The sequence below is a fragment of the Epinephelus moara genome, chromosome 6 (genome assembly GCF_006386435.1).
Source record: "Epinephelus moara isolate mb chromosome 6, YSFRI_EMoa_1.0, whole genome shotgun sequence".
Classification (NCBI taxonomy): Eukaryota; Metazoa; Chordata; class Actinopteri; order Perciformes; family Serranidae; genus Epinephelus; species Epinephelus moara.
In genome coordinates, this window is record NC_065511.1 from 20,703,909 (window position 1) to 20,719,282 (window position 15,374).

Sequence of the window (15,374 nt, forward strand, 5' to 3'; positions counted from 1 at the left end):
CTGTGAATTCTAAAACTAATTTGGTTATTAATCAAAAAACAAAAAGACTTAAAACACTGAACTGTTTGGTGCCAAAAAGGGTGTCATTTCTAAAAATAAATGTGAAAATATTGTTAATTAAGTGTATTGTAATCCACATGTTTATGATGTTTAGATATAAAAGATTAAATTTTATAAATGAAGCCAGGACAAAGGTGATTTTTTTAATTTTTGCTCTCCTGTAAAGTTGGTGAAATGTCACTTTTACACTCCATCTTTATAGCGTTCTAATGAAATTAATTTTACTAAACGTATCGTCTTTCATGGGACACAACCGTAAGGCTTCTATTGAGGCTTCACCGAGACACAGAGTGATCTATAATTCCCCATCTTTATTAAAAACAGTGTTTATACATTACAATATTAATTCATGTCATAGGCCTATGCCTTCTTGGCATGCAATGACTGACTCACCACAATGTAAGGCAAGGCATAACAAGCACACATCAGCATTAGTGTTTGACTCGGTTTGAAACGCAGGACTACAAAAAGGCACTTAATAGTGTTTTAAAATATTACGTTATGACCCAACATTGGCAATTCTGCCTAAATAATCTCCCAAGTTTTGTGTTAACAGTGAAATGTACAATACATTTGACATGTTTAATAAAGAAAATTAATACAAAAAAAAAAAAGATTGAATTTATCGCAACACTTTGAAAAACTCCATTCACTACTCATGTACAGCCAGAGTAACAGGAAATTGGATTCATATGTGCGGGCACTGAAATGTTTCAGAACATAACATAGACAAATATTTTTTTCAGGATTGTACCAAAAACATTTACAAGTACAAAACATACTGGTATTATTATAACTTATTCCATTCATATTGAAATTGAGGTAAATACCATATAATGCATAAAATTATCGTACCACCGTCACAACCATCAACATACTATGAAAGTCAATACCGTTTAACAGCAATTTATCACTTCGGAAATTTCCTTATTGTTTTGTACACTGCAACAATTAAATATCCCTTTTTTCCTCAACTCAACAACATGCCTGCAACATTTGGGAAATACCAGCATTTATGAGAGCACAGGCAGTGTGGAGTTCCCGCCATCACCTCCTGGACCGTACTGCTGCACATGATGCTGACTGCTATGGATCAATACATGTCTCCCTGCTGCAAGCACGCTGCTATACAGGTACAGATTGTTGCCCGTGGCTGTACAAGGCCAAACACAGTCAGACATGGAAAGGCGTAGCACCAGAGATAAATGGCCCTATGTTGGAGCGGATGAGGAAGAGCTGAGATTAGACTGGTGGTCTATTAGGACTCTCTGGCTCAAGGTGTGATGACGTAAATTTGCATATGGCCCAGCAGCAAAAGGGAAGCCCTGTCATGATCTGGGCGTGTCATATTAGTCTTATCTAACTCTCACACTCGACTCTCTCTGGGGCTCCCGCGGAGGGTTCTCCTCGTCGCCCCCAGCGCTAAAAGCGTCCAGCTAATCAGGGATTCCAGACCTGGCCAATCAGAGGTCAGATCTCACAGGCCCTTAAAAGGGAATCTGTTACTGAAATGTCTGAGGTATTGAGAAAGTGCCTTGTTGTTGAGTCTTTGTGATAGCTCAGACTACGTCAGGCCGAAGGTAGGGAGTTGCCTATGAAGGTGAGACACTGGCAAAGAAAATAACTTATTGTAGCTAAAACCACCATCAATCAGGCTAACTAAAAAAATATCCACTTACACTTTTTAATACCTGCAGTGACTAACACACTAATCATACTGAGAGAGTAGTAAAACAACACAAGCACATAACAGCAGAGGCAATTAATTGAAAAAGGAATAAAAAGAAATTAAGCATATTTCCTTTATGACATCCTTACCATTTCCTTCATAGCATCCTTCACTGTGCCTATTACACTCGGCAAGAAAACATAACAACCAAAATACAGCTGAGAGACGAGGCGTACTCAGCTGAAATCCCTGTCAGGGAAGATGAGAGGGGCGATGAGAGTCCAGAGGTAGAGGCCGAGGCCCAGCCAGCTGGAGCTCATCTTCACCCACACGGCTGGCATACGGCTCTGCATGGCCTGAGTGGTGGTGTCCGGTCTGAGGGGGACACAGAGGGAAAAGTTCAGTTTAGTAAAACCAACAAACATTACGTACTGTTTTTCACATATATATTTTCTTTCACATATTGCCCATGAATGATTAGAAACAGCACCGTAGGGGATGATGGTTTTGATATTTTTTTCCCACTACTGAGCTGATTTTAGAAAATAACATTCATGCTGTAATCAAGAAATGACTTGAGGTGAAGTATTGTGCCCTCTGGTGGCCACACTGGAGGCCTGAAACACCTGTGCCACAACCACTGCAATCAAACAGATGTGTTCATGCCTCAAACCTGACCATTTTCCACTGACATATCTGTAAGTCCTGCCCCTTGTGCTATTTGCTCCAATAACAGTTGAACAGACTTTCCCCCCTTCATGTTATACTTAGATATGCTGTGTGCTAGACTCGTCTATGTTAAAAAGAAAACCAAATTTTGAGGATTGTTAAAAGATGTGGGCTGGGGGACTGTCGAGATCTTCACAAACACATTACATTGTTTATAAGTCACACCTGAAGTTAGCTAATGTTAGCAAAACATTAGCTAACTAGGAAGCTAATGTATAGCTACATCAAAAGGAGTTAGCCTAATATCAGATCACCAACGTCATCTGATCTGCTTATCTGGTTAGACCATGGGGGCAGCAGGTTGAGCAACATATTCAAGACATCCCTCTCCCCAGTAATGCTCTCCCAGGACAGATGAGATATATAATCCCTTCAGTGTGTTCTGGGTCTGCCCCGGGGTCTCCCACCAGTTGGACGTGCCTGGAACACCTCTCTAACGGGAGGCGCCCAGGAGGCTTCCTGATTAGATGCCCAAACCACCTCAACAGGCCCCTTTTGATGCGAAGGAGCAGCGGCTCTACCCCGAGCTCCCTGTGGACGTCTGAGCCACTCACCCTATCTCTAAGGCGAAGCCCAGCCACCCTCCGGAGGAAACCGATTTCAGTCGCTTGTATTCGGGATCTCATTCTATTGGTCACTGCCCAAAACTAATGACTGTAGGTGAGGGTTGGGATGTAGATGGACCAGTAAATCAAGAGCTTTGCCTTCTGGCTCAGCTCCCTCTTCACCACCACAGTCCAGCAAAGCACCTGCATCAGGGCAGACACCGCACCAAACTGCCTATCCATCTCAAGCTCCTTTTTACCCTCACTTGTTCTGTATTAGATATAGTACTGTGCACTGTTATTGCTGCTACTATGTTCTTTAAGATGCCTTCTAAAAATAGATTGTCCTCCACGAAGAATCAAGCCCTCCTAGAGTAATTCATGCGATCACTCCATCTGGGAAAACATTACTCATGCCCACCCCCGATGCTGACATATTTGTAAGATGACATGAATCATCACTAGCCAAATCAAGGCTAACGTTTCTTTGTTTATATTATCTCTTTGAGGCTTTGAGCCGCCTCAAAGTAACTCTTTGTGTTATTTATTTAAACACACACGATGTCTAGCATCCCATCATGAACATATCCTTCCATAGTCACTCCATAGTCCGTCTTGAAACTATACTGCCTGATGCACAGAAACAGTGCCACCACTTTTTTTTGGTCAAACTTGTCTGACCTAGCAACAGTAACTAAGTGGAGCAGGACTTTGGATCAATTTGTGGGTTTAAACTGCTGTCAGTTTGGTTAAAAATAAGTCTTATTTCCACTTGTATCTGTCTCACATACTCTATTTGTATCTGTCTCATATGTTTATTCAATATTTTCCCAGAAAAATTCTGTAATGAAACCTACACATGGCTGTTGTGAAGTTCAACCACATTCCAATCTTTTGATCACCAGTAAAAATTTCATTAACAGTGATTCAGTTCCATCAAGTGTCCCTGTAGGCCAGTAAGCTTACATAGTGCCAGGACCCCGGATCTAGCTGAATTAAACAAAATGCAGTTGTTTCCAACATAATCAGTGAAACCTACGTCTGCTGTACAAAGGCCTGTTGTCTAACCTTCGGGTCCCTCATGTTAAGGTGACAGATACTTACTGGTACCAGTTGGTGAGAGTCATCATGATGTACAGCGAGGCCAGACAGAGGTGGAAGTGAAAAAAAGAGTAGCTGTAAGAGACTTTCTCCTCCTCGTTGTCCACGGCCCTGCGTATGCCATCCTCTCCCACCACACCCTCTCCACCTGACCCACTGCCCTCCTCTGTCTGCATCAACTTGTTTACCTGGGTGTTACTGGACGAACGGATACTGGGGAAGAAACAGAAGGAGACAGTTTAAAAAAAAAAAAAAAAAAAANAAGGAGACAGTTTATATAAAAAAATAAAAAAATAAAAATAAAAATAAAAATGTAAATGATACAAAACTGAACTTAAAATACATCATGGTTTTAAATCTACCTGGCATAGAGAGTGCAGAAGAGGAAGATGATCAAACCAACGATGCCCTGAGCGTCCCACCACTGCACCTGTCCGTGGCTGCCCTCACCAGGTGGTTCAGTGGCGCTGACGTTTGACACGAGACTCAACAGGCTGGGGTTACACTTTCGATCTAAGACATCAAAGCACACACACATTAGACATTTTATTACACTATAACAGGCTATGAAACACATATCATAACACAGTGTGCCTGTTTACATAAACCTTACTGTAAATGTCTTCATTCTTATGAAAATGAACTAAAACTTTGACACTGAAGATGCTGCAAACACATCAGAAAGTGATAAGAGATGTGGAATAATAACAAAATGGACATGTTTTCCAGTTTATAAATACATTACATTGATAAAGATGTGAACACTGTTTTCCTCTTAACAGGGTTCCATCAACGCTAGTGTTTTAAAGTGTTTGCTTAACCAACACCAAAACAATAGGAACAATTTTGTGCTATTGTAGCTTCCTGTTACATATTAACAAATGTCTTTAATCGGTGTGTTTTGCAATATATAATAAGCAGTTGCTGCCTATGATGTCTAGCAAAGATAAACGTACATGCAGCATTACATCACTGACACGCAAAGAGATAGTTCTCTGTAATGACAAGGTTTTTTTTTTGCATCCTTAAGGAAAGGTGAAGTTGTGTTTCAATGCTGTGTGTGAATGCATCTCAAATGCCTAAGTGCAGATAACACTAACCCTACTGTCACCACAAGCTTGCCCAATATTGCCAATCACTTGGAAAAGGCAGATCACACGACATGAGACGAGGAAGGTGTGCTAACTATTAGCAAAAAGCAGCTCTGTGTTCCTATAGCATGCCATGGAAAACTCACCAGTATGATCAAAATGCTGCAGCAGATAATCAGCAAATACGCATATTAAAAGAAATCAGTGAGTATAATCACAACTGAGCATGCAACCAAAAGCTACAGAGGAGAGCTGCAACTGTGGATGAAGACAACAGGAGACTCACTTGGATTGTTGGTCATTGCAGACCATGTGACATACATGGTGTAAAGGGAGATGAGTGAAGCCTGGAGCAAACCAGAGTGTGGCTGAGCTTCCTGTAATAAACAGGACAAACAGACTATAAATCAAATGGCTACAAATGTCACAACGGTTAAACGTGAACTAATGTTAAGCTGCCTTGAAACAAATGTTAATGTGACTGTACTTGGATGTATTTCTATCAAAAAAAGTCAACTGAAAATGAAAACGTTTTCTCAAATTTCATCATCGACACTGTAACACCAAAACAAAAGGAAAATGTTCGTGCCATTGCATGGTCGTGGGATGTTACTGCATAAATATAAATACACAATAACACTACACTGATAATGATGTCACTTAGATTGATCAGAAGCTGCATTGTACTCAACATTTAGGATAACCTTTGCCGTCCTTGTCCACACCACAAAGTAAGACTGACATTTGACCATTTATCCCCTGCAGAAAAGCATTTTGGACAAGTGCAGGTTTTGGGGTGCTTTTTTTTTAAAGAAAATGTTGGCTTAGTATGGAGGGAAGACTAAAATGGGAAAGAAAAAACATTTTGTAATATATCTGCATTAGTACGGACATGGCCTTAGACTGTACCACAATGTACCTGTATCTTGGGCAGGATGGAGACAATTGAGATGATGATGCAGAAGATCAGGTTGAGGCTAATGAAGACCTTGTGCTCCGTGCAGTCGTCAGGCTGTGTGTAGTAAATGTAGAAAAGCACCACAGCAGTGATAGCCAGTGCATAGTGGAGGATGGTAAAAGACAGGAGACCTGGAGATTACATGGATGTACATTTATATGAATGGCTTCAAACCACAAATTTGATAATGTGTTACTGACTTGGACAATATCGCAGATCTGCCTAATCTATTCAAAATATTACATCAAGTATATAATTAATCATTTAGTTAATATGTAGCATGACATGGCAAGAAACATCTCTTCCAAGTGAATGCTGTACCTGCAAACCAGCATTTGTTGTCACCATTTTCAGCATTTTCTACCCACACCTTGTTCCAGGAGTGGGCAAAGTCGATGAGAAGAATGAGTTGGATTATAATGAAGATGAAGGACCCCACTACTCCGAAGTAAAACCACACTGTGAAATGAAAAGGAAACACAGCTGATAGTTTCCTTAAACTGTTAATCAGAGATAGATCTTTATCCTTTGCCTGACTCACTGATAAAACACAAAAGATGCAGTATTTGGAGTTTACATTAATTCAAGAGAGCATGTTAGTACCAGTATGAAATGTTCCGTCAGGGATGAAAAAAGCGCCCACTGTAATCCCAATCAGGATCAGAAATTTAAAGAACCAGAACCTGGAAAATAAACAAACCCACCATCAGCATAGCACAGACAAAAGTAGCACATCTCAGCATCCCTCAATACATGTTTTCCATACAAGCCCAATGAAGCACTCACCCATTTTGAAGAGCTGCACGTGGGTCTTTGCTGCTACGGACACGAATCATGATGGCGCAGAACAGAAAGAAGAAGCAGGTCATGGCGAAGCACATGCGGTACACAGACTTGTAGCCCACGATGACATCACAGTTAACCTTGTTTTCAAAACCAGGTATGGAACTTCCTCCTTGGCAAAATCCTGGGATCTACAAAACAGCAGAAGGGTCAGAAGACAAACGTGTAATTAAGCTTATCAAGAATGTTTCAACTGGAGAGATAATTGTGTAAAAATACTTGACAATATCTCATCTACAGTAACACCATCTTACACATTTGCATTTGTATTATACAGATCTTACTTTCCGAAGCTGTGTCTCCATTCCCGGAAGGATCATGATGACAGACACCATGGTCCCCAGCAGCAAAAAGAAGGAGAAAACCAGCCGTGTGATGGTGGAGTTGTTGGTGGAGGGACAGCAGCCACACAGGAGGCATGGTGCTGAGCCACACAGACAGGAGGCCTGTGAATGATGGAGAGGAAACCAAAGGAAGTGGGTGTAAAAAAGAGACAAAGAGTTAAAGATTTGGGCAGCACAACACGCTTTTACATATCAGACAGCAGTCAAATGAATGTAGGCAACTGCTTTGGCAGAGTGCCAATCATAAATAGTTTTTTTCATTAGAGATACTGGGCTGTTAATAATTTATCGTGGCAGTGAATTTCCAATACAGGATCCAAGCGGATAAGCTTCCTACACCCACATATCTCACTCTAATACTTATGATATTCAAATTATAAAGTACACAACGCTGTAGTTTGTCAAGAAGGATTAGTTAGGGTGTGCCCTTTGGCTTGTGTGATGTCCACGGTGTGTCCACACACTGAAAAGCAAACTATTGACAGTGTTGACTAGCCTAACTGTTATTTAAACTATCGTTCAGGCTGTATCGGCTAGCAGTTTTCCTAGAAGAGAGATAACGTTAGCAATAGCATTTAAGATAGCGTCAGTTACATTTACATTACTTACTACTAGTTACTATCTAACGGTAACCTGTGTAAGTTAGCTGTTTCTAACGTGAGTGCAATGGCCTGTTGTGACACTTCCTCCATCATTATTTGCCTAGCTGATTCACTATCCTGATAACGACACTTCCTTTAAATTTAGATAGCGTTTTAGCGACATTTCCAGTAACCTTACAGCTAATATTTGACGTAAAGTCACTTATTACCGTAGCTAAACGTCAGTTACAGTAGACGTTGACTGTTAGCTTAACGTAACTCTTTAGCCAGCCTTAGTTTAGCTCACCTAACGTTAGCTTAACGTCAGTGCGACTAGAGTAAAATAAAGCCTTCATTTTGTACCTAAAATAATATTCGTATTAAAATTAAATACTTACACAACTTGCTAACGAGCACAATGCCAGACAAGCCCCCATTTTGACATTTAAAACCCGAAATTAATCCTGTCTCCTTTCGCTTCCCTTCCTGTAGAAAACAAACAGTCGGAAGTTACTCAACTGCTTTTCAAAATAAAAGTCCCATGACGTAAAATGACAGGCTCTTCAACTTTAAGAGCCTCAAATGTAAAATGCTGGGCCCACCAAGAGATGTAAGAAGGATGAAAAGTAAAATCATGCTGCATTTTTAAGAATTACAACATATCTTTGTGTGATTAATGGGTTAAACTGTTGTATATATACTGCGGTAGTATTGATTTCCATTCATCCAAAGTAGTCAGTGGTTGTGTCTGCAGACCAAAGTGGATAACAGGGCAGGGAAATGTGGAGTCTTTGAAACAACCATCTGTCATCTCACTCAGCATCATCTCAGGAGTGTCTGTTTAAAAGTACATGGATAGCAAGAAGAGCCTGTCAGGTGCGGACAGAAGCCTCTTCAAAGCCCCTGCTGCTGGTGGTGCACCAGCACAGCAGGGAGCCCACAGTGATTGGGTTATTAATAGACCCTTTGATATCTAACCTAAAACAAGACATGTGTCACTGCCAGACACCCAATTCAGTCTCCAGCATGTAGAACTATTGAGAACTGTCAGGCTAAGTGAAATCAGCTTGGACGTTTCCCAATGAACTAAATACTGAAGGGAAAATAATGCATATTTTATTGAGTTTATAGTTGAAAATAAGCCAACAGGGCATATAGTCATTAACTGGACTTATGTAGCCTCGAACACATCTCAGTTCTTGCATTGAGGATAAGTAGACCATGGCTTTGTCTATGAAATCCACACTAAACTGGTCTCTTTATTCCTGTCTTCCCAGCTCAAGAAGTAGGCCTATACCTCAACACAATTTATCCTATCCTTAAACATTAAATCAGTGATACTGCAGAGACTTGTGTTTTATAATAGACTAACATTAGAGTAACCTATAGGCTTTCTTGATTCTATATATATATTCTATCCTTTAAAAGAGAGCAATCAGGATAGTACACAATGTGGGGTATGGGGAACACACGAACACACTGTTTTTAAAGTCACATGCATTAAAATGTTTAGATCTGGTCAAACTTAAAACTGCAATAATCATGTTTAAAGGGAGAAATAATTCACTTCTGCGCAACATTCAAAAATGTATTGTGACAGGGAGGGGCGTTATAATTTAGGAGGAGAATTACATTTTATAAACAATGTGTTCTTACAAATGAGAAGAGTCTGTGTATTTCAGTGGGTGGACTTGCAGAATGGGCTGCGCGATGAGTTGAAACAAAGCACAAATATAAATCAGTTTTTAAAACTATGCAGAAAAGATATTTTTGGCAGATATATAGATGAGGAAAGGTTGTGTTAGGGGAGTACATATTCATTTTGTAACACTGGGTGGTAAATAGACTGGGGATAGGTTTATATTAGTTGTAAATAAATTTGGGATTTTTTTTTTTAAATAATTAAAAGTCAAAAGTTAAAAGAATAAATGGAGGGCGTAGGGACATATAAGTTTTGCTTTGACCTACTCCTGTTTGGACACTGTTATATTTGTCTGGTTTGTTTTTTACTTTACTTTTACTTTTTTTTTGGTTCGAAATTAAGTAATTCATTCATTCATTCTATAATCCCATAATCCACATTAGTGACTATGATGTAATGGATTATAGGTAAAAACTAATCATATAAAGACACCTATTTGCCAAACTGAGATTTATGTGTTTAAATTTTTTGTCAGGCTGATTCCTCTATCCAACACTAGGTGGCAGCATTTAACCACCATTTTGCATTACTGCTATTTACTGTAGTGAGCTCCTATAAACTGTATATCACATTTCAACCTATTTCTAAACACTAAATTATGATTTTACAACAAAATTAAAAGACAGTCCTCACTGTGGGCCTGATACACAGGCCTGCACACAAGTTTAGAGCATTCACAGAAACAGTATAGGTTATATCACTACATATTCCTGCACAGGAGAAGGAAGAGTTTTTTTGCTGCAAGCAGTATCCAACTTCCTGAGATGGACAGAGAGTAGATACAAGGAACATTCTGGCACAAATTGAATCAGAATCAGAAACAGAAAAACTTACTTGAAGATGTAAGGAAATTATGATTCGTTACAGTTGCTCTGATGTAAAGAATAGAGAAGTAAGAAGAAGGAATAAGAGTATGAAATAAAGTGTGTAAACATGAAGCAATGAAATTAATATAGTAGAAATGAAATGTGTGTTAAAATGAAAACAAAATGTGCATTACTGTGTTTAGTACTTAAGACATGAAAATTAAAATATGAATATAAAATACATATTGGTGCTAACTACAATATGTATAGAATTAAACAACAATATAATCAGAGTAAACATAAGGAGTATGTACAGTTATGTGCATTGTATGTTGAATCAATATGTTCAAGAGGTGAAAAACATTTCACATATTGCACATATTGTCTCTGTGCTTTAGCTTGTCCCAACACGCCACCTTGTACCACACCACCAACAGCAGTCAAATCAAATCTGTCTGAACATTAGAGGGCTGTTTATGCCTTTTTCTCACTACTGGATGGTATCAACAGAAGCCTCTGGTGGCTGCATAGACGGTGGTTATATTAAAGTAAGATCCTTTATAATGTCAGCCTATCTGTGCCATTCTTAACTATGTATTGGTTTAGGATGTTTGCAGGACTGACAGTAAGAAACGAAGAATGCCTGTCAATGAATATATCCAATGCATTCTGTTGAAATCTATACCAAGATTAACAACTGTTCTAGGGAAGGTGTGTGAATTCAGGTCCTCGCAAGTTGGTGATAAGTATCTGCACTCAGAGACAGGCAATAAACCATGAAGGAAGAGAGACACGAGTGTCAGTCGATGATGGCCGCCGCTTTTGATATTGAGTAGAACTCTGGGATTAAGTTTGAATATGAGACGCGGTATATATTGCTGATTACAGTCAAACCCTGAGACCCCTTGAGGATCACAAGAAAATGAGTTTCCAGAGACAGGGGGAAGATTTCAGGACAAGTGGTAATACGTATTTGTGGGATTTAAAGTTTAAGAGCAGCATAATAACCAGCGTTCCTTAAAGCTGGCTGCAACCAGCTTGATAATAACTTTCTTGATTTGTTATTCAAGATGCAGTTGAAATGCTCCATGGACAGCATGTCCTGTTTCCTGTAAGAAATAAGTAATATACTGAATAAAGAATATTTTGTATAGCAGTTTTTAGACTAATTAACCTTTAAGCAGATGTTTTCTCTCATTAAACATACAGTTATAAGATGCCTTCAGGGACCTAATTTCCCCTCAGCAATCAAAGTCTTCTTTATGTTTTCTTCCATGCATGTGCTGGGGTACTTTTTAAACCGAAAGTAACACCCTGTGCAACAAACCTCTGTCATTCACTGGCAGTTTAAGCCACTCACCCCTGTGAGTCTCCTATAATCACCTCATTGTTCTGGCACCGGCAGGCTCACTTGGCTGGCAGCAGTTGGCAGCTAATGTCTGCCTCTCTGTTTTATTGTATGTAGGACACAGCTGCCAGGATTAAAACTTCACTCTCATCCATCACTGCTCTTTCACCACTCACTCCAAGGACATTGTTGTAGTGTTCGTTTTAAGTAAGAGCTGCTACAAAAGAAAAATGTGAGAAGGAGAAAAGACTCTTTACTGTTGGATAAAGGTCAAATACAAATACATTCAACAATAAATCTTGAAAAACATGTTACACCTAGCCTGGATTAACTGATTTAATTATGAATCTACTGTATTGTACTTTAAATTACAATATTGAGGATGCAAAAATCATTTGCTGGCACACTCAGAGTCTGAAAACTGTCAGAATCAGCTTTACTAACCAAGTATATGTTCACATAAAACTTGACTCTGAGCAAAGTGAAACATTTGACTGTATGTACAGATATAAATGTGTATTAGAAATATCTACATCAATAAAGAACAACAATGCAATGACATTTGTAAAAAAGAGGGACAGTAATGCAATGGTGCAGAGTGCAAAGGGTGCTGGAATAAATATGTAACAGGTTGCTTTATACAGCCTATAACATAAGGGTAGGTTGATATGACAGCAATATAAACAGTATACACAGTGTGGTCAGATCTGTAACTGAAAGTGATGATAAATACATGTTGAAAAGAGTGTGTATTTAAGCTATAAAATATATCATTTATAGTTACAGTGGATATTAAGTATTGCATGGTTATTGCACAGGGATCCAGGGTGCGAAGGGTCTGCTGTGATGTTACCAGCCTGTTTCCTAATTCTGGGAGTCTATTCATCTTGAATGGAGGGTAGGCTGGCACCAATGATTTCTTATTCAGTCCTGATTGTTCGGTGTAGCCTGTTGCTGTCCTGTTTGGTGGCAGATACAAACCAGAGCATGATGGATGTGCAGAGAACTGATTGTATTATTGCAGTGTAGAACTGGATCAGCAGCTCTTGAAGTAGATTGATACTCCTGAGCTGGCACAGACTGTCTGCTGGGCCTTTTTTCTGGTGGTGTCTGATGTCCATTTTAGGTCCTGGGATACGGTGGACCAGAAACTTGAAGGATTCCACATCAGACATAGAACTGTTCAGTGAATGGGCTTATCAAACCTGCAGCCCACTTGATGGGTCTCTACAGTGTGCAGGACACATGTGGTTGTTTGCAGCCTTGTTATACAGGATTCTGTCCACGCCTTTATAGCCTCCTGCATGGGCTGTCGAAGCTGCCTGAATTTTGATGCAAACTGGACTTTCTTCCTGTTGTATGTGGAGAAGGTTTTACTCCATCTCCTTACAGTTTTGATCACAGGCTTAGCAGATTTAAGTCTCTGGAAAAGACTGGAAACAGAGTCTGCACACTGGACTATGCTTCCATAAATACTGAATTCAATTACCACAGTGGTGATGTTTTGATACATGTGAAGCGTGAAGCTTGAAACATCACCTAGGTGGTAATTATTAAATATTTATAGGAATTTAGTCTAGAGTGCAGACTCTGTTTTTGTAGTTTGCATGATCTCTCGTCTAGTACCAAGTGCTCATCGTCCTGATGTGCATGCTTTTGTAAACTTTTTGTAAGCTTTTAGTTTCTGTCTGTAAGTCTGGAGAAGATAAAGCAGACCAGGGAGTCCCAGAGCTGCACAGTGTCTGATACACACCCTTTAATGTGGTGTAGCAATGGTCCTGTTTGTTATTATTCCTGGTGGGACACTTTATGCTGTCTGAATTTTGGAGGTTCATGGCTGCGGTTTGCTGAAAAGAGCAGGTTGCAGATAGGTATATTTCATAAATGATTCCATTGCCAGTTTAATGACTCGTGAACTTTAATATACTTTTGGGCCATGATGAAAGTCTGCATTTTTTTTTCCGCTACCAATCGCATGGAGTGGAAAAATAGATGTCGGCTTTGGAGTAAACATTCAAATGGACCATAACCTGTTATTCCATAATGAACTACAATATTCGATTTCATGGTATTGCATCCCTGAGACAGAGCAACTGAGTGAGTAATGACAGAGGAGAGAGGAACACAGTGATACAAGGTGCTTTACAGAAACATCATTCATCACCAGGCTCTCTGTAACAGTTCAAAAATACATACATAACATTATCACCTTGATATTTGATGGCTAACGGGGAATTAGGCCCCTCTGTGGTCCACTGATCCCACGCATAATGTCACCTTGTAGCATATTGTTGTTAATGGTGTGGTGTGGCCATTGTAAAGCCATGCCCACTAATGTAATGTAAAGCAAGACTGCCTACAGTCTTAAATATTTATTTTTGTAAACCATGTTCATTATATACTATTTTTCACTTTTTATCGCCTATTAATACTGGCTAAATTCTGTATATTGGGCTTTAATATGAAGTCCAGTTTGCTGATTTATACCAGTGGTGTCAAACACACGGCCAGAGGGCCAGAACCAGCCTGCCAAAGAGTCCAGTCCGGCCCAGTGGATGAATTGCACTCCATTGCTGCACTTGTGGAAGAGGTACCAAGTCTCAGGAGCAAGATATGAGTATGTAAATTGCTGCTCCAGAGGCTTCACACCCTGGAGAATACAGTTCTCTGATAAAACAATGATATTTAATTTATTTACAGGATATATAAAATGTACAAAACACTTTCAATCAGCATTAGCACAGACGAATCAGTATCACACTTCTGACTTAAAACAATATTGGTGGAACTCTATTACTAAGGAACTGCCCAAAACCTTTGATTTGCAAGTGATTTCAAAGGCAGGGGATAATTTAAATTGCTTAATTTTGTTATTCTAAGTGCAAGATTTTTTATTCACAAACAAACTCTCTAAGTCGCCTCCTGATTTTTTATCTTTTCTTTGAGAATTTAAGGCTTTTCTCAAGTCATTCAGATTGTAAAAAAAACAAAAAGCATACCAAGCTGGAAAATTATGCATTTTCCCCCTAAAGTCTCTGGCTGAATACACTTTTTTCTCTGTAAGCTTTTACCCATGTTTATCTTCATTTTTCATTTTTTCTTTTTCTTTTTTATTGTTGCTGTTGTTGATGTTGTTTGTCCTTTCTGGTTTTGTTTGTTTATTATTATGCAATTGTCATAAAATAGCCTACTGTATTTTATATCTATGTGTACTCGTACTTCTACTTGTATCTTCTGTTAAGACCTTATTTTCTTATTTTAAAAAGCACAGGTAGTCACATGTGTGTCCCCTCCAATTAATGAGTAGAGAAAAGTGAAATCAGACATTGATTGAGGAAATTGCTGCAAGGAATTAAATCATACAATCAAATCAGGGGTGAACAAATATAATTGTTTTCTTCATTTATTCATTCAATCTTGAGGCTAATTTAATTAAATATTGGTCAAATTATGTGCAGAACTGAAATAGTGTAACAAGTATATGACTGTCTACTGTCAGTTTTCCAGTCAATTTATGCAGTATCAAGACTGTTTAGGGACCCTGGTGTGCAGAAATATTGAAATACACCATTTTGAATAAAGTACTGTTTCCCTTGC

The 15,374-nt window shown here is 39.1% G+C and overlaps 1 protein-coding gene across 1 annotated transcript; it reads right to left on the reverse strand.

Annotated features, from left to right (window-relative positions):
- Positions 1-351: 351 nt before the first annotated feature.
- serinc2l (serine incorporator 2, like) lies at positions 352-8,448 on the reverse strand. The gene is made up of 10 exons (XM_050046724.1): positions 8,320-8,448; positions 7,281-7,442; positions 6,940-7,127; positions 6,757-6,836; positions 6,475-6,612; positions 6,115-6,284; positions 5,482-5,572; positions 4,467-4,617; positions 4,108-4,317; positions 352-2,104 (listed from the first exon to the last, which is right to left on the reverse strand). The coding sequence occupies exons 1-10, from the start codon at positions 8,356-8,358 to the stop codon at positions 1,966-1,968; spliced, it is 1,368 nt and encodes a 455-aa protein (XP_049902681.1). The 5' UTR covers positions 8,359-8,448; the 3' UTR covers positions 352-1,965.
- Positions 8,449-15,374: the final 6,926 nt, after the last annotated feature.

Bases quoted from the DNA above. Each gene is read 5' to 3' on its own strand.
- serinc2l (XM_050046724.1), bottom strand. From the start codon at position 8,358: ATGGGGGCTTGTCTGGCATTGTGCTCGTTAGCAAGTTGT. The intron at 7,443-8,319 runs GTAAGTATTTAA...CATCATTCACAG, and splicing joins TGTGCTCGTTAGCAAGTTGT to GCCTCCTGTCTGTGTGGCTC. The intron at 6,613-6,756 runs GTACTAACATGC...TTCATTTCACAG, and splicing joins TGACGGAACATTTCATACTG to TGTGGTTTTACTTCGGAGTA.